At 47.8% G+C, this 25,735-nt stretch overlaps 1 protein-coding gene across 2 annotated transcripts in view; it reads right to left on the bottom strand.

Annotated features, from left to right (window-relative positions):
• Positions 1-25,735, bottom strand: part of PRKCA (protein kinase C alpha) — a 404,563-nt gene that overhangs the window by 83,568 nt on the left and 295,260 nt on the right. For both annotated transcript variants that reach the window (XM_040452168.1, XM_040452167.1), the window contains exons 6-8: positions 5,787-5,943; positions 4,579-4,713; positions 4,229-4,325 (exon numbers count right to left, since the gene is read on the bottom strand). In XM_040452168.1, coding sequence (XP_040308102.1) covers positions 4,229-4,325; positions 4,579-4,713; positions 5,787-5,943 — 389 coding nt within the window. The remainder of the gene's footprint in view (positions 1-4,228; positions 4,326-4,578; positions 4,714-5,786; positions 5,944-25,735) is intronic.

Consider the following 25,735-nt stretch of genomic DNA (forward strand, 5'->3'; position numbering starts at 1 on the left):
AAAGAGTGCTTTAATAGAACACAACCGTGCCCTTTGGTGACATCCTTTCTGTGTGCTTTCGTGGCACAAAGGCAGAGTACAGTGCTTGAGACAGAGACCTTGAGGCCCGCAAAGCCTAAAATATTTACAGTGACCCTTTGCAGGAAGTCTGCTGAGCGAGGGCTAAGCCAGCCTCTGGACCACCTGTAAGGGAAGGCAGACCCTCTCTCCAACGCTGGCCTTGAGCCTCATCGCAGGGAGTGGGGACCCAGAAGCGGGAGGAAGGAACCATAATCCTGGATCCGCTCTATAGTGAGAGGAGGTCCTGGAGAATCCCTGAGCAGCACAGGGGGTTCTAATACGCTTATTTCTCCATAGGCTCCCTGCTTTATTCCCAAAACCTGACACAGGGCCCAAAGGTACGGAGATAAGCCCCACAGACAGGAGGCACTGTTTGTTCTACTCATTGCTGGAAGCTTATTATTGAGCAAATGAACAGATATATAACTTGTGTTTGTGAATCAGGAACTACGTGTACTTTATTTGAAGACAAACATAGATCAGCTTAAAGACCCACAGATATACTTTCCATAAACACTGGGGTCAAGGTTCTGGCTTGTTTTGACTTTCGGGCAGATAAAGTGCTTGAGGGGGACAATGTGTTACAGAATCAGGTCGTTTCCAACCATCTTGGGATTTCTTTGGCTCCTAAAAGCTCTCCCCACTGATCATTCTGTTTGCCAGAATTCTAGAATCGGCGATACATTAAAAACATTTCCCCCCACGTTATTGGATAAATACTAATGCGGTGGTAGAACTGTAAATGCTCATTTGTTTGGGTTTTTCCTCCATCAGATTGGATGGCTTTTGGTTTTTGGAAGAGGATTTGAAAACCACACGTAGTTAACTCTTTCCAGAAAACAGAGCTGGTCATGGAAAGAATCACCCTGCGGACTAGATGGTACACAATGCCACCGAGTCCTGCCGATTCCTGAAAGGATTAGTCATCATGCTGTCTTTTCCCCAGTCATGATTCACCACTGAACTTCAAATTAAACATTTCAGCTGAATCATACTGTTACCAGAGGGTGGCAAAGTATCTCGGATCTCTGAAAGAGCGGGTGGAGGAGAAAAGGATTCAGATGCTGGAAAGCCAGTCAGGATGGCAAGTACGTGGAGAGACACGTACAAAGAAGGGAGTCTGCAGACGCCAGGAAGCAGTCATACCACGGCTGGGGGTGGAGAGGGAGGAAGTGGGGTGGGCATTAGAGGAAGTTCCCCAAATTGCACTTGGTGCAGGTGGCACCCCGCTTGGGAATGCTGGCTGTCACCTAGAACTGCTCAAATGTGGACACGGCCCTTCTGCCTTGGCACGCGGCTTCCCACCAGCTGGATCCGGGGGAAATAATGCCAGTTTCACACTGGCAGACCTCAACAGAACACCGTTACACGGGAACTCCTGTCTGAAATCAGATCTGGATATTGTTTTTAAAATACAACACAACAGTTGGTTGAGGGTCCGACGTCGGTTGAGGTCATGATCTCGCGGTTCGTGAGTTCGAGCCCCGCGTCGGGCTCTGCGCTGCCGGCTCGGAGCCTGGAGCCTGCTTCGGATCCTGTGTCTCCCTCTCTCTCTGCCCCTCCCCCCTGGCTCGTGCTCTGTCTCTCTTCTCTCTCAAAAACAAATATAATATTTTGTTATAATTATATAATTTTATAAACTAGAAGTATCTTAAAAATACAACACAACAGTTGTCATAAAATTCTCAGCATCTTCTTGACACCGCTATTGAGTGGCTTTACTGCCTGGTCGCCTGCAACTCTCAGTGAAACGAGCTCATGCAGTTCCAGTTAAGTCTAAGGAAGCTGAGAGATGTTTAAAGAAGAAGCCAGAACGCAGCTCACGTGGGTGCTCTGGGCACAGAAGTCTGTAAGCTGGACGGCAGAGGCTCTGGCCCTCTGTTGCACTTGGCCTTGGGCTCACAGAACTCCGGTGCAAAGTGCACTGCCGGGAGGGAGAAGAGTGACCGGCATGACACAAGTGGCCTCTAACCGGCTTCTAGAGAGAAATGCAATTCTGGCCTCGAGCCCTCACACCCGGCCCCTTGTGATTTTTGAGTTTGGAACTCTGACCTTTATAAAAAGCTACACTCACTGCCCAGAAAAACAGGAAGGTTACTCGCCAGGAAGCCAAGGAAATGAAGCATAAAAAGTGGGTCAATATTTCCCCGTCAGTAAAGCCAAGTCTTGGGTATTTCCAAGAGAGACGCCATCATGATGCCTCAGTACTGTTCTGCTCTCAACTGCATCCTATACCAGCAGATCCTGACCCGTTGATTGCTGATGACCTACACCTATGGCTTGAACGTCAGCAAGGCTCCGTTCAGCTTTTCGGCTCTTTCCCTGCCTGAGATGTAGGAGTAGTGCCCGCACTCGGCGGCCCAGAAGTCTCTGGAAGGATTCAGCCCTCACAGAGGCGGTGTGATGCTGGGGATAGGGCTCCTGTCCTCCGCTCGGGGGAGGGGAGGGGCGGAGTGAAGGTGGGAGTAGTTGATGCAGCAAGTGAAGGAAAAAATAAATAGAAAAACAGCTATGCCTGGCATAGATGCTGGAAGCTACCCCAAGCCTTACCCATCTCTGCACTTGAATGCCTCTACGTATTACAAGGCCCCTTCGCAAAGAACTTCATTATAAATAAACATAAACATATGTTATAAGTTAATAATATATTTATAAATAAAAATAAATATATATATATGTGTGTGTATATATAGGTCCCCCTATATTTTTTAGGAGCAGAGATTACAAGCTGATTTCCACTGGCTGAATTTTACCTGTGTTTACACCAATAGATGTGTGTTTGACCTACACCAAGCTGAGTTTTAATGAGCTGCCAATACTAAAAGAAGTCAGAAGATGTCGTGTCAAACCATCTGGATTCTTGGCTTCTCTTGAAGAACCAGAAGGTCTGGTGGCCAGAAGGTCCCTCATTTGTGTGTGGCAGCAGTCAACGGGTGCTGAGTAACAGCGGCCACCTTTAGACCCAGTCCACACCCTACTGTCTGTCACCAGTCCTAAGGCCGGCTGTCCCGTGCCACGGACTGCTGTTCCTTGCCATTGACTTATACCATGTGTGACTCCCTCATCCTTCTGAGGGCATCCGGGCTCAGCCCTGACCTTAAGCATTTGCCATCAGCATCCACTTCAACCAAGTACCAGCGTTAACAGAAGCTCTCTGAAGATTTTTATGTCCCTAGGAATTCATTCTACCTCCATATGACCTACGTGTTTCTTTAGCGCAAACTTTTACTTGAGAGAAGGGAACGACGGAGGGAGGAAAACAAAACCATCTGCACCTCATTAGTGTCAGTATTTTCAGTAACCGTTCAAGTATCTGTACACCTCTGTGTGTGTGTGTGTGTGTGTGTGTGTGTGTGTGTTTCTTCAGGGTACGGGAATTTCCGGGAATCCTAATTAGCCTGAAGAAGAGAAAGATTCAAAAAGAAATGAACCGGTTACACAGACTGGTATGGTTACTGTACGAATGCCTCAAACAGCCAAAGTGCAGGTGATGAGAGGAAACAGAAAAGATTAAAAGCTGTGACCTGGAAAGTAAGGCAGGTGCTTAGAGAAAAGAACGTTCGTTAAGAGCGGAGGTGTCTGGAAAGTGAAGAGAAGTACAGACAGAGAGGAGAAGAGAAAGAGGGAAGTGAGGAGGAGAGGGAGAGCACAGCAGGACAGGGAGGCGAGACAGACGGATCTGGGACGGAAGGCAAACGCAGACCCTCACTGGGAAGGAGACAACGAGCTGGCCTTTTCTGAAGGTCTGGAGCAAAAATGAAGGTGCTGGCTTCATAGCTGAATCACACCCAAACCACCGCCCGAGCTAATGCCAGAGGGTCCCCCTGCCATTTGGAGAAGCACAGTCCTTCTTTCCAGGAGAACACTGCACTTGGAACATTGCCTGTCTCCCCACGGATGTGCCAGCCAATTTCTTATGCAGAAATCACCCGTGCTTATTTCTGGGATAGTTCTGGTCTCTGTTCTCTAAAATGATAATCAGGCCTAGAATGTGAACACGGCTTGCCAAGGAAGGCGATTAGGTGGCGTTTCTGTTCTTAAATATGGAAAAAGATGAACACTTAAGTTGCTTTTTGTCTTCCAGCAGTGTGACCACAAACCCTGGCCCTGCCTGAGGTCAAGCTTTCCAAAGGAAAGGCAGTTCCCGCCGTTTCATTGATGTCCTCACCTCGAATTTCTGCCTGAGCTCCACGTTTCCTTCTTCATCTCCTTCTGGAATGGGTACGTTGTAGTACTCACCTTCTTCTTGGTTAAGCAACTTGTACCTTTGGGAGACACGGAGGGAAGGAGAGTTAGGAACGCCACATTTGGGCCGCTACGGATTCAGCAACATCTCTCCTTCCACCTCTAGACCGGCTGTTTCTGAAATGCATCCTGTGGGGAGACCACAGCCAGATAACCTCACAGTCAATGGTCAGTTCAGACCAAAGCCAGTTTGCTGAATCTCTAAGGGCTCTCGCGTTTAGAGACTATTAACCTTTGGATGACACGGACATATACAACCTTGGGCATCCTTACCATCCACTGGCCGGTATCTTCATCAGCTCCGAGACTCCAAAGGAAAGGGATCCCATGAAATCGTTCCTTGTGGTTCGATCCCAGTCCCAGATTTCTACGGACAGCCGTCGGTCTTTGTCAGAAGGTTTCAATTTGCTACAAAAGAGCACACGTGCACACGCACAAGGTTATGCAGGCCATCGCTTCCTGGGAGATGCCACGTGCTCATGATAGGAGTCTGACATTCAAACAACAATAGTATATTCAATTCTCTTCCTGTGGCTCCCCACTGCCAACAGAGTACCAGGCCATGGCAGTCAAAGCTCCAGACTAGCCGTCAGCAAACTAGGACCCACAGGCCAAATCTGGCCCACAGCTTGTTTTTGTAAATAAAGTTTTATTGGAAAACAGCCATGACAATTTGTGTATATATCGTCTATGAATGCTTTTGATTTGAGAACAGCAGAGTTGTGTGGTTGCAACAGAGACTGTATGACCCATGAAGTCTAAGATATTCACTATCCGGCCCTTTATAGAGCAAAGCTTGTCAACTTCTGTTCTACAGAAAAGAGCTCCCTTTGGGGTTGTCCACACATAAACCTCTTCCCGCGTGTCCTAGTCTACAAGGTCTGTCACTTGCTTGTGCTTGGCTGCAGGCAGTGCTTTCTCTCAACCCTGATGGTTTTATGCCTCCTCCCGCTGCCTCCTTCCTTCTTTCTCCTTCTACCATCTCTGCCTCTGAAATCCTGGCACTCCTTTAAACCCCGTTTTAAACGTCACCTCCTCCAAGAAGTCTTCCCTGTTGAAAGGTGAGGATGATTTTTCCATTTCAGTGGTGACAGCATTTGACTCCTGTATTCCAGGTTTTAACAATTATTATTTAAATTCTTACCTTCCCCTAAACCTCCAAAGAACTTAAGTCCATCAAGAGGCGGACACACTTTATACTTTTATACACTGTGTGTTTAACATGAAAGTATTTTTTTGTACAGGGTAGGTTCTGATGCTATTTGGGGCCTGCATTACGTAACCCCCGGTAAACCAAATTACCATCCACCAAACAGCGGTGACAGCAGCGACCTCTTAGCAGTGGTCTGAGACAGTCTCAGTAATGGAGCCATGTTTAAAGGCATTTACAACAGGCCCGCCTCGTTACCTCTCACAGTGAGGTGGGCAGCTCTGTGGTGCGTAGGGAGGGAATTCAATCAAGAGGGGAAGACAAAACTTACAACGTGAAGGACTCATTCCACTGGGGGTTCAATGTGGAGCGGATGGTTTTGGTTTTCTGCTTGCTCTCGTTCTTGGGATCAGGAATGAGTTTCAGCTTCACGTAAGGATCTGAAAGCCCATTTGGATCCATAGGAATTAGATTTTTTGCATCTCGTACTGTGGAGAGAAAAGGAAAAAAAAAAAAAAAACATCAAATGTTATAAAAAGAGAACTGACCTGTATTGCCCAGTGTCCTGTGTCTGGACCAAGCTGAGTGACCGAGACCTCAAGATGGTGTTTAAAGGGAGAGGAGGGGAGGACCAAAAGCCTCTGATCCTCAATATGAGAAAAGCTTCCCGCTGTCATTGCTGCCAGAGATAATGGGCATCACGCAGGCCCTGCGGTCCTGCCCTCAGACTCCGTTATCAGCCTGGACCAACAGCACTCGTGACCCTTGCGCACCTCCTATTAGAGACGCAGCAGCCTGGGCCCCTCCCCAAAGCCGCTGAAACAGAATCTGTGTTTAAATAAGACCCCCAGGTGCTATTTGCAGCCCTTCTCCGGAACCGGTGCGTGCCCTGCCCCCGCACAACCAGCCAACCCAGTGCATGGCACTGCGTCACGCTTGAGCTTCTAAAAGGGTTCACCTCTTTTCTTTGTAAGGGCCAGCGATTTCCAACCTGGCTACACGTTGGAATCTCTTGGGAAGGGGTTCAAAAATTCCAGTGCTCACAACTAAGCCAGAAGCTCCGAGGGGTGTGGCCCACGTTTTGAAAAGCTGCCCAGGTGATACTATTGTGCAGCAGCAGAAAGAGCTAGGGGCACATACAGCTGTGATACAGAACACGCCCCACACATGTGCTCTGCCTTGTTATGTGACGTGCACAGCGTGTCCACAGACCAGCGGCACCTGGGACATCAGCTGTGTGCCCATCAGATGTGTGGAATCTGTCATTTGGGCCCCACCCACAAATTCCCAATTCAGAATTCTCATTTTAACAAGACCCCCAGATGATTCCAATGCGCATCCTAGACCAAGAAGCACTCGTATGGGAATCCAAAATAATGAGGAGCAAAGGCCATTTCATCCACAGAGGGAGGCATGCTCAGAGATGCAGCTAGCAGGGGTTTATTACCTCTGGGAACGGGTGAAGCCACTGCATGTAAATGAGACAGGTCATTATCTATTGCTATGATAAGAAGGGACAAAAGCCTGAGCCTGCCTATCCCAAATGTCTTCCTCACCATCTTCCAAAGGCATCTTCCCCAGCATGGCTGAAACTTCCCATCATCAGGGTCCCTAATTAGCCAGACACCTTGAGGACACATGTAAACTGGGACTGGGCTCTGAAGCCCAGTGGCTCTCCCAGTGTGGCCCCTAGACCGTCAGCATCAGCATCACTGACTGAGTCAGGACTCTAGGGTCAGGTGCAGTGATCTGTGTTCACCAAGCTTCCCGATTCTGATGCATGGGAGTATTGGGGAAACACTGTTCTTGTCTAGTACTGATTATCAGTTTAGCTTGGCTATTAAAAGCAAGTCCTTAGAAGAATTTTAGAAGAAGGTGCTAGAGTTAACAGTGGGCAGATATAGAGCAGGGCACAGGGGATGCTAAAGATGCTGGGTCCTTGGACATTGCCCCAAGAGAAGTCACAGACTAGCATTGCCCATTACCAGCCTGGGGACACACTGAGTGCCCACGCCTGCTGGCCAATAGCCTTACATCCTCCTTGTCTGGAAGCCTTAGCACGGGCAGGTGACAAATAGGATCATTATTCAAATGGTCTGAGTGGGGGGAGTGACTGGCTCAGATCAACTAGCCACAGAGAAGCCAGGCCTATGTTCCTCTATTCCTATATTCACTTATGCTTTCCAAGCATTTCCCCCTCATAAGATGATATCTAACTTTATCCACCTGGGGGTGGATAGAACATATAAGCAAGCAGGCTCATCAGATCTGCTTTCAAATCCTGCCTCCCTCATGGACTCCCAAGCACCGGAAAACAGAAGTTCCTGAGTCTCTGCTGCTTCACCTAGAAAAATGAAGAGGGGCTCACTCTCTGTGGTACGGGATTGGTGGGGGAAGTAAATGAAATGACGTATGTAAAGTGCTTTATACAGCTAGTGGCTTAGAAAATGGGGGGGTGGGGGGGAAGGCACTAGGATGGGAGTGTTTACCATGCCTGGTCCCCAGTGCCCACAGTTTCAAAATCTTCAGTGGGGCAGAAGGTCTCCAGGGGATCTGGCTGCCTGAGATTTCCCTCAAGCTCATGCAGAAGGTCTTTCAGTGCATGGCAGAAGACCCAGTCTCCTAAAACAGCAACCCAAGGATCACAAAAGATGAAAAGTATGAGCATAAACATAGGGCTCTCCCATAAGGAATGGGAAGGGGCCAAAGGTCTCTCTCCAATTAAGCACTGGGATGAGAATCAGATACTTTTTAAAAGGCAGCTAAAGCCCCAGAACGTCTAACACTGAGGCTACATCTCAGCGCAACTAATGAGGAACCACAGAGGCTGCTAAGAGTGTTGCCAGTTACAGAATGATTACGGGCGCTGCTTTTTTTGTCCTCAATTTCTAGTCCTGACAGCCAGCCCACACAACATCATTTAAGGTGGATCTCTTCTGAATGGTGATGAGTTACAGTCTTAATGGGATTTAAAGCTGTGGGCTTCCCACTGAGATCCTATGATTGAAGTGGAAAATAAAGAGAGTTATCAATTCCAAATGTCATCGAAGTAGACACTGGGTCCAAATTTCAATTTCCCACTGCAGTGGAGAGTAGCCTGCCTGATGTGTGGCTGACTCACCACACACCAGGGCATCCAAGTCAGGACTGGGAGTTGATGACTTGGGGTCCCCATCAACTCAGAATGTGGGCTCTGGGGACAGGCTGCCTGCCTGCCTTTGAATTCTGGCTCTGCCACTTGGTGGTTGTATAACCCTGGGCAAGATATTTAAGGTCTCAGTGCCTCAGTTTCTTCATCTGGAGCATGGCAAACCGCTCCCCACCCCCCGGCCCCGGCCCTGGGAAAGATTATAGAAGTTCATACATGCAAAGTGCTCAGAACAGTGATAGGTGCACAGTAACAGCCCAATAATGATTATTATCATCATTGCTAATACACGTTGCTGGCAGAGAACACAACCCTAAAGCCTTAGATGTCCAGAAACTGGACTGACAACTTAAGAGGTGGCAAAGCAGATGCTGTGAAGGACAGTACGATGTGGAAATTTTCTGGTGCACCTGCAAGCATGTGGTGCCAGTGAGGTCTTAGCCTGAGAAGCAGCGCTGGAGGGGGGTCACCAATAGGAGTAGGTGGGGGCAAGTTAGGGAGGAGAAAACAAGAGCCAAATGAGGGAGGCAGTGGATGTGAGGGGTGAGGGGTGAGGGGTGAGGGGTGAGAGGCAGGAGAAGGAAGAAGACGCAATCAAGGTGCAGGGTCAGAGGGTGGTGGGGACGCTGCCCTCTGCGCAGGTGCGGACGGTGGCTAGGTATACCAGGGTGGTGGTTCAACACCCCAGCTGTGATGTTTCTGCCATATACTTGATGCCCATACCCCCCCGGAGTCCCATTTAACCGGTCCAGACTGAGGCCAGGCATTAGCATCTTAGAGGCTTCTCAGGAAGCCATTCAATGCACCTGGCAGTGGTTCTCAGCGCGTGGTCCCTTGACCCATGTCACTGGCATCTCTTGAGAACTCAGTACATTATTCACATTAAAAAGAAATCATAGGGGCGCCCGGGTGGCTCAGTCGGTTAAGTGTCTGACTTCAGCTCATGTCCTGAGCTCACGGTCTGTGAGTTTGAGTCCTGCGTCAGGCTCTGTGCTGACAGCTCAGAGCCTGGAGCCTGCTTCAGATCCGGTGTCTCCCTCTCTCTCGCAAAAATAAATAAACATTAAAAAAATATAATAGAATAAAAATGAACAAAAAACAATACACTCACTTTTTAACACTCAGCATTTAAAAACGAAACGTATCACGATGGTAAATGGAAAACCAAGATTGTCTGCTATCTGGAGAAAGGAACCATAAAAATAAATAACAATGAACATCGAACAGAGTTCCTTACTTCCAGCGGACACAGGTGCCCCTGAGGCCTGATGTTGGTGCCGAAGGGGAAATTAACGAGGGTTGAGCATTAGGGATATTCCAGCCCTGGATGGAGCCCCACACCTTACAACCAAGAAGGAAGGGAAACCAGAAGAGGAATAACTTTCTCACCATGGCAATTGAAATCTTTCTTATATCAGCTCAGCACCTTCAGAAATCATCTCAAGTACGAGCCCAAGTCCTAGCCCTCCAGGGGCTCTGCCCCACCCGTGGGAAGCGTGCGGTCTGAGGCACAAAGGAAGGGCAGCATTTCACAGCAGGTCCAAGAACAGACCCAGCTCAGGTCCCGTGGCTCATTTCTTGCCTCTCATCTTGCACGACATCCACACTGTTTTGACCGCAGGAAAAAAAAAAAAAAAAAAAGAAACACCTGCTACTGTGTAAACTACCGAGAATGAGGCTCTTTGGGGGTCAAGTGCTATCACGTCAATGCAAGTTCTGAGAGGTCACTGGTCTCTAGACACAGCGACACAGAAGCAACACATCCTTTACCCACTCATGGCTGCAGCACTAACCCAACTGGGCCCAGAGCCCCGTGGACGGCACGCGGTAGGAGCGCCCCCCCCCCCCCCCGTGTCTGTGGTTGTTCTGCAGCTTCTGTGAGAAGGACACGTCCACTCAAGAAATATGTCTGCGCCATGGTACTGGCCATTTCAGAACCATTATTTGTTCTCTAATTCCAGAACTTGAATAGAAATACAGAGTATGAGTTCTATTACCATCTTTCGGCTTGAGATGCTGGTTTTCATTTTTATTAAAGAATCTGCTGTCAAGCCCAGCATTAAGAAAAACCAGCCGTGGTGGCGGGGCGGGGGGGGGGGGGGGCGCCTGGGTAGCTCCCAGTTGGCTAAGTGTCCAACTCTTGATTTTGGCTCCGGTCAAGATCTCATGGTTCGTGAGTTCGAGCCCTGCACTGGGCTCCACACTGGCAATGCAGAGCCTGCTTGGGATTCTCTCTCCCTCTCTCTGCCCCTCTTCCTGTCTCTCTCTCTCAAAATAAATAAACTTAAGAAAGAGAGAAAAACCAGTCTGGGTTAAGAGGTTATATAATTTCCTGATTATGTAAGGTATCATTTCTGGACAAAATCCATTCAAATAAGATTATGAAGACTGAAAAGCACCTCCACGGTGCCTCAGAGATATGTGATCTAGATGGCTGGGCAAGTCCAGGACATGTGAGTTTTGAGTTAAGTGTTCGGGCATATGAGCTGGCTCGTCAAGAGCTCAGAGGCGGCCTTACCCAGACTGGGAATCTACATCAAAGGCACATTCTGGTAGATGGAATAGCTAACACTTGGGAATGAAGCCAGGGGTTTGCCAAAGGCTGCCTGATGCGGGGGATGTAGAGGTGGCCGCCATGCTTTCTCAGGGAGAGGCAAGCCATCCCCACAAACAATGGAAGTCAGGTGAGTGTCTAATGTGCATCTGAGGATATATAATGACGGTCAGGCTCACTTCACTTGGACAGAGGCTGCAGACAGCAGCTGACTTCTTCTCAAGGGGCCACTATAACACGGCATCCACCAGCGTGGGCAGCTGGGTTCGAATCCTTGCTCTACCTCTTTTTAGCTGTATGGCTTCAGGCAACTTACCCCACTCATCAGTTTGTTCATCTGTACGACGGGAACAATAGTGCCTATTTCATAGGGTCGTTGTGAAGATTAAGGGAGTTGATATTTGTAAAGCATTTAGAAGGCAATCTGGAACAAATGGAGTGTCACAGAAGCATTTGCCATCATTACTAATGATCACATTAATACGTGTTTGCTATCTTTTATCATCATCGTGCAGGCCTCCTGTCTGGTCTAGGAGGCAGGGCTGCTTTCTCAGGGTAAAGAAATCTGGTATGTTAAAAGGACAGTTCATACAGTACTGGAATTTCCAGACCTCAGGGTTAGGCCAGGGTTCAACAGTCAGCTCCTAGTTGTTCTAAAATAGCTTGGGATTAAAAAAAAAAAAAAAATCAGTGCAATCTTTGATCCATTCAAAGAATGGTCCAGATGGTCTCTTGATCCGGGGAATGTATGTAGCATGAATTATCGAGTCTAATAACAACACCCGGAGCTCACCACCTAACATAAAGCCAGAGGGCCAACACCATGGAAGCTATCTGCTGTTTCTCCCCACCCCCCCCGACTCCCTGTGGCTTTTCAACCTCACTCTGAGGCTGCCTTAGGGCACTCTGTCTAGGCACAGAGCCCACGGAGGCTCTGGAGGATTCATGCACAACATACGCTAAAAGCTTCATGGAGGACGCAGCTATGACCCCTTTGCTCACAGACTGGACTTGTCCTCACTGACCCACAGTAATCCTGCTCAACGGAGTTCAAATCTGTATGGGAACATTGTTCGGCGAGGCACAGAATAGTCGAGTGTCTCCAAATTCAAGGACAACGTGGCCCTTCAAATGGTATGTTTTGCTTTAGAAAATAATTCTCTATTTTTAGTGTCTTTTTCCCTCTCTCTGTGAGCATCCTTGCTCATGGCTTCTGTTTAAAAAGCCAACAGTAAGGACAAAGGCTCGAAACAAGGACTTGCTGCAAAAGTCAGGACTGTTCATGCGTGCTGACCTCGTGACCCTCCCCCTCCCCCTCCACCCTTGCTCCACCGCAAAAACAAGAATAAACAACATGTTATAATCCTACCCCACATCGTGCAAAAGCAAAAAATAAGTTTTCTGACGCTACAGAAAAACAAAACCATACAAACTCTTCTTTGTGTGAAGTTACCAACAGCAAAAGCAATGAGAATGCAAAAATGTTGGGGGTGGGGTGGGGTCGGGGGACAGGCAAGAGTGGAAAATGAATGACGCAGTGTAGTGTCTGTGGTCAAAAGAACCTGGTGTCATTGAACATCAGGCCATAAGAGTGATGGAGCTTCCCAAATCCATGAGCAGTATCTTCCAGCAAACCCAGAGAATTTTGATAATTATTACACAGCCATAGCACCTTCTTTCAAAGAAGTTTTAAGACCCAGAATTTCTTACAAAGATATGATCAAAGGTGAACAGAAGTTTAATGCCAGAGAGTCTCTCTTATAAGGACGTAAGTGATCACATAGATTCTGAATCATCTCCCTATCTCAAGATTCTGCACACCCTTCACATCTGCAAACACTCTTCCCCCTCCCCCCCCCAATAAGCTCATATTAATAGATTCCAGAGGTTAGGACCAGATACCTCTGTACAGTCACTATTCGGCCCAGCATGGGTATCATTCAGGAGTTCCTTTTTGCGGGGGGTTGGGGAGAGGGGCGGTGGTGTTGAAAACAATCTGGACTTAGGGGTGACAGCTGCACGACCTTGTTGAATATGCTGGCAACCACTAAATTGTACATTTTAAAAGGGTGGATTTTATGGTATATGAATTCTATTTCAACAAAAAGAAGGACAGATTTAGGGTCACATTTCCAGCTGCCTTACTACACCTGCTCACCTAACCTTCACAGCTCTCCTGTGAAGTCATGACTCAGATGCCCATTTTCGAGAGGAGGGCACTGAGGACACCAGGATGTTAAGGAACTTGCTCGAGGTCGGTTATTTAGTAAGTGATGGAGTCAAGAGTGCAAAGGGGTCTTGAGTCTGGGGCTTGAGCGCTGCTCTCTATTCGGCCCCTGCATTCAGGTACAGGTGTTAGTGCAGAACAGGACAGCAAACTTCTATAAAGGAACAGATCCTAAATACTCTAGGCTTTGCAGGCCACAAAGCCCCTGTCACCACTGCTCAAGCCTGCTGGCATAGTGGAAAAGGAGCCACAGGTAATACGTAAACAAATGAATACACTGTGTTCCAATATAACTTCATTTAGAAAACACAGGCTGAGGGCCACATCCGCCCTCAAGCCATAGTTTACTGATCCCTGACACAGAACCAACACCTCTGCACCGTCTCAACCACACGTCGAAGGGAAAGCGACGTGGGAAAGAAGGTCTACTTCCTGGTAAAGACTCTGCTTCCTTCCCGTTCCTTCTGCCTTAACCTGAGCCTCCTGAACTCTGAATTTGTCCTAAAGCTTGAGAGGGGTCCCGGGCTGGAGTGGAGGAGGGGCTGTGTCTCCCACCAGGAACGACGTGGGTCATCGTTCTTGGTCATTGTCCTCTCCTGTCTCAGAACATCTGGAAGCCAACGTCTCTCAGGCGTACTTGCGCGTGCTTTCTTCTCCTCCAGGCGCACGGAGCTTCTTTGGTGGAGCAGTCTGCCGTCCTAGGCAAACCTGACTCGCCACCTCCTTCCTGGAGCATCCGATCTGGCCGTGACCTGCTGCAAATGGCCAACCCTACCTTGTTCGTGCCCTTCAGCCTGTTCCACACCTCGGCTCCACCCGGGGACCAGGTGCAAGTGGCGAGCCCGATAAGGCATCAGTGGGGCCATTTTTTAACTATGCAATAGCTGCTGGGAAATTGGAATTAAAAAAAATTTTTTTTAATGTTTTTTTTGAGAGAGAGAGAGAGAGAGACAGAGAGAGAGAGAGACAAAGAGTGAGTGGGGGAGGAGCAGAGTGAGAGGGAGACACAGAATCCAAAGCAGGGTCCAGGCTCTGAGCCGTCAGCACAGAGCCCGATGCGGGGCCCGAACCCATGAACCGTGAGATCATGACCTGAGCCAAAGTCGGATGCTTAACCGACTGAGCCACCCAGGCACCCTGGAAATTGGAATTTCAAAGGAATGTGTGCCCGGGAGCAGTGGGATGCCCAGAAGCCTATCTGTTAAAGGAGAGCTGGGCATGGGAGAGGCCCCTTGGCTTTATTAGTTAATCTAGCTGTAGCCAAGGGCTTGTCCTGATGACAGAGTTACTCTCCTGACAGCCTAGGTGCTCAGTTCAGGAGCATCTCAAGTAGCTGACAGGCTGGATCAGATAGAAAAAGGGGAAAAACCCTCACCCTACTAGCTCGGAACGACGCTGAAGTTCAGTCACATCACCAGGTTCTCATGTTTCCTCTAGATTACGCTTTCTCGGTCACATTACTAGGAAGAACACCCTGTTCTCAAGGTTTGTTTTCGCCTGGACTTGGGGCCTCTCCTGCCGATGTTGCAAGGGAGAAAACCGCGTCTGAGAAGCTGCCAGTTTCCTCACGTTGTTACAAGTCAGTTCGGCACCAGAACGGCTTGGCACACGTTGATGGGAAACCGGTGGGGTGACAGATTGCTTCCGGAACAGGATTTACTGAACGCCCTTCCCACGAGATGTGTCGGGGGTGGCCAGGCTGTCTAGCAATAGGCAAGGTTCCGGGCTTAGGGGCTCTGAGTCGGAACCTCTCAAACCAGGCAGATCGACAGGCCCTGGCACAGGTGCAGCACGTCACAGGTGACCGAGGGCAAGTCAGAGCCGGCAAGGCCGTAGGCCATCAGGCTGACACAGAAGGATCACCACAGAGGAAGGGCCCTGGGCAACTTCTGAGAGCAACAGCTCCCGAGTCACATTCCTGCTGCGCACGGGTTTTAACCGAGGGGCAGACAGGCCCACCCCAAAACTCGGGTTACAGATTCTTTATTCTCTTGAAGCCATAAGCCCCGTTAGGGCACTATCACGGTTTTTATGGCCGGCTTAGGGCAGCGATGCACTTGAGCTGAGGACTTTTTTGCTGCATGCCTTAAAAGCTCTGTTCTCTAAGGGTGGAGGGATCTTCCTCCTTTCTCCATGCCCTTCCAGAACTTGCATGCATGGGACAGGCGACATGTCTCTTGGTGGATTCCCTGTTTTGGCTGGGGATGGAAGAGGTCCGGGGACTGGGGGAGGTCCTGGAAATGGGGAGTGAAAACTGGCCGAGAACTGCGGGACAGGAGGTGCTGGTAAGGTGGTCTGTCCGTGGCCATGGCTGCCGTGGCGAATTTTCTCCACTGGCATGAACGTGGGTGCCGGGACTGTGAACCATTGAGCTCAGGCTGGCAAAAGGAAGTAACTTCCAACGGGCACCAATATGGACTGGATAGGACAGATGAGACCTGATCATGGTGGCGAACCCACATGTCACCACTGTGCATCAGACTGATTCTACAGAATCACTGAGCTAGAAGAAACGAAATGCCACATTATCCTCCCACAAACAAAACAGAACTGAGAGATTTTCAATCATCGCTTGAGTGACACCGTATTTTTGAGGCTTCCAAGTAGAGAAAAGATGCCAACAGCCTGTGTTCTCGATCACTTACTTTAATATTTCTGCACAAACTTTAGAGATGCTCCATACTCTGGTCCATTCGCCTGGTGCCATGACTCAGGAGCTGGCATCGGTTCTGACTGGCTATGTTATTTCACCGTACCCGACCTACCACACCTAGTACGTACATAACCCAAGAGGCCCCTTCCACGCCGATGAGGCCAGTCTCCCTGCCATTAGTTATTTTAACGCCCTACGGCCTAGCAGAGCACCTGGTACATGCTCGGTGACTGTTGGCTCAATGTGTGACTCTCCATGCCACCCCCGTCCTGTGCTTCTGGGGCCATGCTGCCCCATCCCGGGCCACCTGGAGCACACACTGCCATCTATCCCGGTTCTACTCGCCCCTGTCTTGGCACAAGACTTCTCTTCTCTGATCTCCCACTCTATGGCTGCCTCAGGCCACCAGAATCTCATCTCTACAGACCGACGGCAACTTGAGGGCAGGGGCCGCGTCATATCTTACTGGGTAACTCCCCCCTGGGTCAGCACAGCACAGGGCAAGGCAAAACCCATGAGTGCCCAATGGATTCTTGTTATTTGGCCGAAAAGCTAACACAGACAGGAAAGCGTGCACTTAAGTTTTGGTTGCAGTACAAAAAGCGTCCATTTGGAGGGACTCTCAGACAAGGAAAAACCTAGCAGGCCAAAAGAAGTCACACACTTAAAAAAAAAAAAAAATGTTAGATGCTTTGAAGAAAGCGTCATTGAATCCAAAAAGACTAGAGGGCATATAACATAGCTTCAACTTTCAGGGAAAAACATAGGAAAACATAGCAGAGAGGGCCATTTACTCTTAGGGAAAAGGATCATGTAGAACTTCTCAAGGTTTCAGAAATAAAATGCAAAGGTGTCATCAACGACGGTGAATGACTTTGGACCGAGTAACCACGGATTGTGACCCTCTAAACAAAATGGAGTCTTGGGGTCGCTCAGTTTGGCCCATTTGTACTATATTATGCTGTGTCCAGTCTGCCGACACCATCTGTGTTGAAACTTACAGAATTCAAATTTTGATCTCTTTCCTGTTAAGAAGATACGACCCATACTTTTTTGTAATATTTGCTCCTGTATTGACAAAGACATAAAAAAATAAGACACACTCAAAATACACCTGCTTGGCATCCCTGTCCTTCTACATATAACCCACACATAAATCTGGATTCAGGGACACATGTAATCTCACATTTTAGGACCTATTTATTTTATGTTCTGTTTCATTGGTGAGACACCATTGTGTGGTGAGAAGGACATAATTCCTGTCCCTGTTAATACAATGGCCATTGATACGCCAGAAAACATGAGTCAGCAACTCTTCAATCAAAGTGTCACTGGAATAAAACTTACAAAAGAGAATTTGGAGGATTAGGGTCTGAGATGAGAAAGTAACATTTTGGTCCTTGGGAAAAGATCATAAATATTTCACTACTTTTTCTCTTACAGTTAATGGACAATAAAAATTTCTGTTCAAGTTCTAGAACCTTGATGTTCCGAAAGGAATGGAATATGGTTGCGAGGAACATAGTATTTTCCAGGTTATGGGAGGCTGAAATGGTTTTGCACAAACATAGGAAGATTTTAAGAAATATTTTTTCCTCATGAAAGTGATACACTCATTGTACACAAATTTTAAATATGTAAATATATGTATATATTTCTTAAAGTTCATTTATTTTGAGAGAGCGAGCAGGGGAGGAGCAGAGAGAGAGGGATAGAGGGAATCCCAAGCAGGCTCCGTGCTGCCAGCACAGAGCCCGACATGATGCTTGATCCCACAAATGGTGAGATCATGACCCGAGCTGAGATCAAGAGTTGGACACTCAACCGACTGAGCCACCCAGGCACCCTTACATAAAAGTACAAAGAGGAAAATTTAAGTCACCTATACTTCTGCTGTAAGAGAGGACCAATTTTGGCATATTAGTGTATTTACTGCCAGGCCCTTTATTCGGCATGTAGCTCCACTGAAATATTTATTTATTTAGTTTTTACAGAATTCACATCTATGAACCCAGTTTTAGATCCTGCCTTTATAACAAGGCATGCTTTGAAAACATTTTAAATGCCTAACATCCTGCTTTATGTCATAATTTCTTTAATCAGTTCCCTGTTTGGGGCTATCTGTGTAGTTTAAAATTCACCTCTGTAAATAACATAGCAACTGATCTTCATGCACAAATATTCATCTGCATTTCTCATGTTTTTCCCCAGGACACATTCTTAGGAGTGAAATCAACGAATACAAAATCATTCAAGACTCTCGACATGGATCACCAAATTACTCCCCCAAAAGTTCTACCAAAGTCTTGCCAAGGGTATGATGAGTAAAGTAAAAACAAAACAAAACAAAACAAAAAACAAAACAGAACAAAACCAAACCAAACACAAAAGAACCTCTCCAAAAAAGCAGCACAATTCTGGCTTCGTTGATTGCTTTTCAGGTTGAAATTCTTGTTTGTTCACTCCCCATCTGGTTATTTTGGTCATTGCTATTTCTTTTTCTTTGACTCAACTCCTCGCTCAAGTTCCTACAGGGCGTCAAATTATTTTCTCACTGGGTCAGAAGAGCTCCTTAGACCTCAGTGAATGATAACAGCTCTTGTCCTATTTGCTGCAAACTGCATTTAGCTTCCATTCGCGATGTTTCTAAAAACACAAGGACTTAAGTTTTTAGACAGTTAACTCTGCCAAACATTTCCCTTTTCATTTCTCCTATTTCTTTTATGTTTAGGAAATCCTTACCCCGACATTAGCTAAATACTCACTCACGTTTTCCTTTATTATTTTTTGGGTGTGTGCAATTTTTAAATTCATTTGAAATTCATTTTGGTGTGCAGTGTGAGGCGAGATCGAATTTATTTTTTCTTCCAAATGTTTAGACATTTGTGGAATCAGGCTCATCTTCTCTACTGGGTCGATTGGCTGTGGTTTGTTTATATTAGGCCACTGACTGCATCCTACAGGACTTTGTTAATTCTTTCCACAAGCCTATGCTTTACATTGTTCTAGATTTCCCCCATGTTTTGAAAGAAAGCCTTTCCACCCAGGTGGGTAGGGCAATTCCATTTCAGCCGCTTGTTGCCCTTCATCTAGTAAAGCTTTGCCTGTTGCGTACTCTTAGGTTTGTGAATCATTCTGCTTTAGGTTGATGCGGTTCAGGACGTTCCACCCCAGAAGAGGACACTTCGGCATACTGAATATTTAAAAAAAAATTCTTTTTTTTTTTTTTTTTTTTTTTAACGTTTATTCAGTTTTTGAGAGACAGAGAGAGACAGAGCACGAGTGAGGGAGACAAAGGATCCGAGGCAGGCACCAGGTTCTGAGCTGTCAGCGCAGAGCCCAACGCGGGGCTCCAACTCACAATCCGTTGAGATCATGACCAGAGCCAACATCAAGAGTCAGATGCTTAACTGACTGAGCCACCCAGGTGTCCCAAGTTTGTTCAACTGATTTTAAAGTTTACTACTTGTCCTCATGTATCAGGACTACCCCATTTTGGAACTTTTAATTTTACTTCACCTCGTAGTCCTGTCTGGCTTGCCTTTAAGTGGCTTCCAAGAAAGGCACATGGGGGATGCACGGTCTGAGCCCTTACATATCTGACAATAGGCTGTGTAAATGGCAATTTGGCCGGGTGAGAAATTCTGGCACAACCAACTTTGCTTCTCCGAGCTCTGTAAGTGATGCTTCCTTTCCTCCTCAAATTAAGTCCTGTGTACAATGAGAAGTCTGATCCCAACTTGGTTTTTGTTTCCTTCTATGTAACCTATATATCCTGGAGGGAAGGCATTTGTTTGCTTTGTGATTAAGAATGTTCTAGAATGGATGAATCGCTAAATTCTACACCTGAACTAATAGTACGCAGTATGTTCACTAACTGGAATTTAAATAAAAACTTAAAAAAAAAAAAGAATGTTCTAGAATGTTTCTAGTTGTAGACTTCCCTCCATTACTTGTGCTGGGATAGAGTTCATTCTGTTTAGTTTGAATGCTCCATATATTTGTACCTATTGTATGGAATTATCGCTTCCTGTGTCCATTTTTTGTTCTTTCATCCTTGGGACGAACACAATGATTCTCAAGTCGTCTCCTGTTCTGAGTCTTCCATTTGGTATTATCCTCTCTTTACCATCATTTTGTCCTTTTGCCTGCATTCTGAAAGAGCTCCTCAGGATTCTTCCGGAGCACTCATCTGATTTTCTACAGGGCCACCCTGGTTCTTTACTAGCCCATCATGATTTTAATCATGTTCCTGCAATTTAAGCCCGTTTGCAGGCATTTCTTACTTGCCCACCTGACTTCATCTTGTCTGCCTCCTTGTATATCCTGATGTCATTAAAAACAAAAAAAAAAAAACACAAAAAAAGTCTCATCCTCTTTACGTTTCAACCTTTTTGCTGAAAGGGCTTCCTGTTTCCTGGAGATGCTGTATTCTTGCATTCTACGCAAGTTTATACAGAGCTTTCGCAAATGATGTTTTGTAGTCCTTGCCCCCTCAGCAATTCATCTTTAAATATGTTCTCCACAATACTCCCTTTCCTTTATTCCTCAATATATATTTTAAATGGGTTACGTATTACGTGTATGTTTTCCTTCTTTATTCATTTGCAAAGCGAGTAAAGCTATATCCGGAGGGATACATGAGGGAAGCTATATCCAGACTTGGTGTTTGCCAAAGGACACTATGTTTAGATTCCCCATTGGCTCTGTCCACTGTCTACTTGGATACTTGTGAGTTCTCTTCCCTCAAAACTAGCCTGGCACTCAGGGCGCCTGGGTGGCTCAGTCAGCTGAACGTCCAACTTCAGCTCAGGTCACGATCTCGCGGTTTGAGAGTTTGAGCCCCGCATCGGGCTCTCAGCTGTCAGCACAGAGTCCACTTTGGATCCTCAGTCCTCCTCTCTCTGCCCCTTACCCCACTCACACACTCTCACAAAAATCAATAGAACATTACAAAACAAACAAACAAACAAACAACTAGCCTGGCACTCAAACGGATGCGCTGGACCTAGGTGAGGTCACATCCCTGTCACAGTGCAGGACAATCACACACACGCTGAGTCAATGGCGTCCGTTTGATGGACATTCAGGTTCTTCCTACCCCCACACGCGTCCACACGTGTGTGCTTCACACACGGGGCTCACGACCCTCAGGGACATAATCCACCAAGATCAGTCCTTTCCTATGGCCAACCCTTTTTTCTTTCGGAAGTTACGCTGTGTGGGATGATAAGAGAGAACAGGATTTGGGCTCCCTGAAATCAAAGGGCTGCCTGCCAGGTTTTTTTTTTTTTTTTGGCTGCTGAAGGCCCTGTTTCTCTGAGCAAAGGGGAGACATAAAGAATCTTCCTGCTTTTCTTCAGGAGCACAGGGCTTTGCTGGGTGTCATACACCAAGGATGGCCAGACCATGGATACATTTGTTGTTGTTGTTGTTTTTAATGCAGCCCCACGAGGCTAATAGTCAGGAGAAACTCCTCTAAGACTGAAGCAGTTTGTCGGTCTCAGCTATGGGTTTCTGGCTTTTGCTAGGTCTTTCTAACATTTCAGAGGGACACAAGAGAAACCGTGTTTCAGCTGGGTGCCTTAATTCGATGTAGAGATGTACTCATTCCTTAGGTGGATCTTTGAATTCCACTGTTCCTAGAAAGCCCGGTGAACAGGAAAAGGAGGAAATTCCTCTCGGTTTGAATCTAAGCTGCCGACCGTCGTTTCTCCTGGCAAACACTTCACTCCTGCTTCCATGCTGCCACCTTGTCACCCTGCGGGTGGCTTTTCAACGTGCTGGCGCACTGGGGTCTGTCCTTCACAGGCCAAGGCTACGTCTGATCAACTCCATTCTCCATCATCTCGTCGGCCATTTCACCTCCAGCTTTAATGTTACGAAAATTTCAGACGCTCCAGACAGAACCTGAAGGCAGAGGTCAGGGGGAAGCGCAGGGCAAGGAGGAGGGTCCGTCTCCAGCCTGCTCAGCTCACGGCTCACTTTCTTGGGCGGTCTGTAGGGGAGCACGCCATCTGTCTGGAAAGCAATGGGGTCGGCTGGCCTAGGAAGTCTCTAAGATTCCTTCCGCTTGGAGCATCGCTGTCTGCAAATTGACGTTCGCGGCGCGTATTTACGCTCTGTTTTCAGGGTATCACCTATGTCCCAAGCTCTATGTTCCTAGTCTGGATACTGATTAGGTTGTGAAAGGTCCTTCATCCTAGAAGTAACTCCTAACTTCGGAGGATCACAGGAGGCCTTGGAGAAGAGGATGGCTGTAGCTGCCCTCCCTCCCAGAATGCAGATACAAAATTCCACATGTTAACTTTGGGGGGTCTCCCTGACGCCCTGCAGCTGGCGTGGGGCTGGTGGGGGGAGAGCCACAGATCAGAAGCTAAGCACTTGCTGTAAGGTAAACGCTGCTGCTCAACCACTTGGAGTTACTTCATACAGATCGTCTGAAAGACGGGGGATTCAGGTTTTGGGGCAGACGCTTCTGCAAAGAATTAAGATAAAGGGAAGCCACAGTGAAGTGATCCCCCCTCCCTCGGGGACAAAGAGTTGAGGGAAAGGAGTCTTCTTTGGGGATGAACGAACTCCAGGCTCCATCAATACTGGACTGCAGCAGAGCTTGGCAAAATCGGCCCCAGGAGGTAGAGGGATCCTAGGCATGTAAGACCAGCCTGTGTCCAGCAGGACTGAATTCAAATGAGAGAGCAGGGGCGTCAAGGCGGACATCTGAGTGTCTGTGAGACTGGCCCAGGGAGAAGCTTCTGGGTGTTTCCCTTCAAGGACTTTTGGCCCCAGAAGCACAGCTGCCTCTATCTCGGGATAAATGTGAAATCTTAGCCTGATGCCCTCAAACGTCTATCTAATTCCATCATAATTCCATGTTCACTTGGCAGAGTTCTGAGTCCCCTGAGGTCTGTTTACAGGGAAGGAAGGCATTAATTACCCCAGCGGATTTCTGCTATTTGTGGTCTATGGGACAGTGCTATACAGGGTAATCAATAAAATGGGTTCATTATGACTCGCTTTCTTGGGTATCTTGACTATAGAGGCTGCTCTGATCAAGCAAGCAGACACAGGGTTGGCTTTATTTCTCTCTGTAAAATGATGGCGTCTGAGAGGACTACGTTGGATTTGTTCTCTAGGTGCCTGGCTGCCTCTGAACGTAACAAGAGTGAATCTCGGGGCTCAAAAAACGGAAGGGCCAGAGTTATTAGCTGTTATTACCTGCCTTGAGATGCTACCACATTTCCACATGACCGTCTGCTTTATGTAATCGGGTGCTCTGGTTTTAATAACTTACCCCCAACAACATTCCAAACATACAGACATTTTTTTTTTTTTTTTTTTTTGGTTTTAGTTTTAAGTAAACCTAACCTACTATAAAACTAGCACTTGAAATACCCAGAGCTGCAGCTCTCCAATGTTACTGCGTCTAAGAATCACCTCGGGAGAACTCATTAACCACAGAGGTTTGCAGTTTCCACTGTTGGAGAAGTGGGTTCAGGATGTCTGAGGCGGGAGAGTCATCTGCATACTGAACAGAACGCTGCTTTGAGAAACGTAGCACGGAGATGTGGTTACAGACCCACTGGACTGACGTTAATCAGTCACAGAGGGTAGTCGGCCCACCGAGACACCCCCCTCCCCACCTGCCATTCCTACACTCAGCCCCAAACCAAGCACTGCTCCTTCTCTCGGGGCCTCTCCGATCTGCAGGGTGTGGAGGGCAGGCTCTGAATCAACACTCACGCAAGCGATCCATCAACTGCCACCAAGAACATTTCGGTCATGTTTTCAAGGAAACTCCCAGGACACAGAACAGAAACGTTCTTCCGGGACTCAAGTTCTAGCTCTGCCTCATCACCGGGCAGATCCCCGAACCCCCCTAAGCCTCCATTTCTTCATCTGTAGGCTGGAGAGAAGAGTCTCACTCAATAGGAACTATAATACTAAACGTGATTATGCAAGTAAAACCACCAGCACGGTGTCTGGCACAAAATAAGTGGCAACTTTTAACTACTCTTATCATCAGGGCGCCTGGGTGACTCAGTTGGTTAAGCGTCCAACTTCAGCTCAGGTCACAATCTTATGGTTGGTGAGTTCGAGCCCCACGTCTGTGCTGACAGAAGAGAGCCTGCTTCGGATCCTCTGGGGCCCCCCCCCCCCCTTCATTCTCTGTCTCTCTCTCTCTCTCTCCAAATAAACTTAAAAAAACAAAACTATTCTTGTCATCAGTGTCATCCAGGAAAAAACCAGCCATCCCACGGACACTGAGACTTACTAAGTGCCAGGCACCCTTGTAAGTGGGGGGATTCTGCCGAGTAAACAAATAAAACAAAAAAACAAGTGAACGTAAGGGTCCTGGGTGCATGGGAGCAACACTGCAGCGGGGAGAGAACTTTCCGTCTGCAGAGGGAGCATATAAAACTGGGATGGATCTGACCTTGGGAAGGCTGCTCCTGGGCTCACGGCCGGCCTGCGAGCCCCAGGGCACGAGACTTTCTGGTTCTGGGTCTCACTGACAGAGCTTTTGTCCATACTAACCTTTAGACGCCCGTCAGCCCCCCACCTCCCCGCCGCCCCGCTCCCAGTCCAGGGCATCAAAGCGCTCCAAAGACAAGGAGTGATGACAAATGCAGTTTGCTAAGAGGAGAAAGGGGAAGGGGAGGGGCAGGGGAAGGTGTCATTACTCAGTTCTCTCCTAAATGGTTCTTTTTGTGTTTCTGGCTGCATAATGATCATCTCCCCCCTGCCCGCCCAGCTGATAGGATGTTTTCCTCAGAGGAGTGAGAGGATCCCAGAGACGATACCAGAGATGAAGAGGGGAAGAACTCGAACTGGGTTCGGCTGACCTGTCTCCACAAAGTCGTTGCTTTCTATCAAGGCTGGTTAAGCTTGAGTAACTGGGGAGGGGAGCGGAAGGTACTTCCTGCCTCTCCCCGCTTCCGCCCCCTCAGTCTGATTACTTCCCCTCCATCCGTGCTTAAAATAGACGGAGCTGAACTGAAAATAACCGAGGAGATTAAATTAAATTAAATCAGGCCTGGCTCTAAGGCAGCTGCTAATAAAATCATAAGCGTTCACATCGGTGTGGCAAAGACGAACATGCTTATTGGGTCTTTATTTTTACCCCCCGAAGTTGCTGAACCTCCCAGAGACAAAGCCAAACGAGATCAGCCTTCTGTGTCCTTTATACAAGGGACTAGGTGCAGACACCTGTGAGGCTGGTGACGGGCAGGAAATCTGTTCTCGTGAGAAGCCCGAGGGAGCCCCATCTTTCGGTGGACTCTGCCGGGCCTCCCTGCCAGGAACGTGCCGGCTGCGTGGGAGGCCGGGGTAGCCAGTAACAGCCCACACGTGAGGGCGGTACTTCCTCCAAAGGGACAAAGTGTCCCACCCCAGGCCTCTCTCCCAACCCCCTCAGGACTGAAGACTCTCCCATACATTCTTGGGTCACCAAAAAAGGGGTCTGTGCTGATCCCGAGGGATGCACTTACCAGGAGCCACGGGGGTGGGGTGGGGGTTCGTGTCAACAAGAGACCACAATTAGCCTTTGTCTCTAGAACACCACAGTTTTCGGAGAGAGGGCCAGAGTAATAATAAACCGCGTTCCCAACCTCTCTGTTACACCATTGCCGTCTTTAATCTGAAAATGCCAAGCTGCAGATAAACATTAATTAAACTTGTGATGTCAGGGCTAAGGG

This window comes from Herpailurus yagouaroundi, unplaced genomic scaffold, assembly GCF_014898765.1.
Source record: "Herpailurus yagouaroundi ecotype Mexico unplaced genomic scaffold, PumYag 206, whole genome shotgun sequence".
Taxonomy (NCBI): Eukaryota; Metazoa; Chordata; class Mammalia; order Carnivora; family Felidae; genus Herpailurus; species Herpailurus yagouaroundi.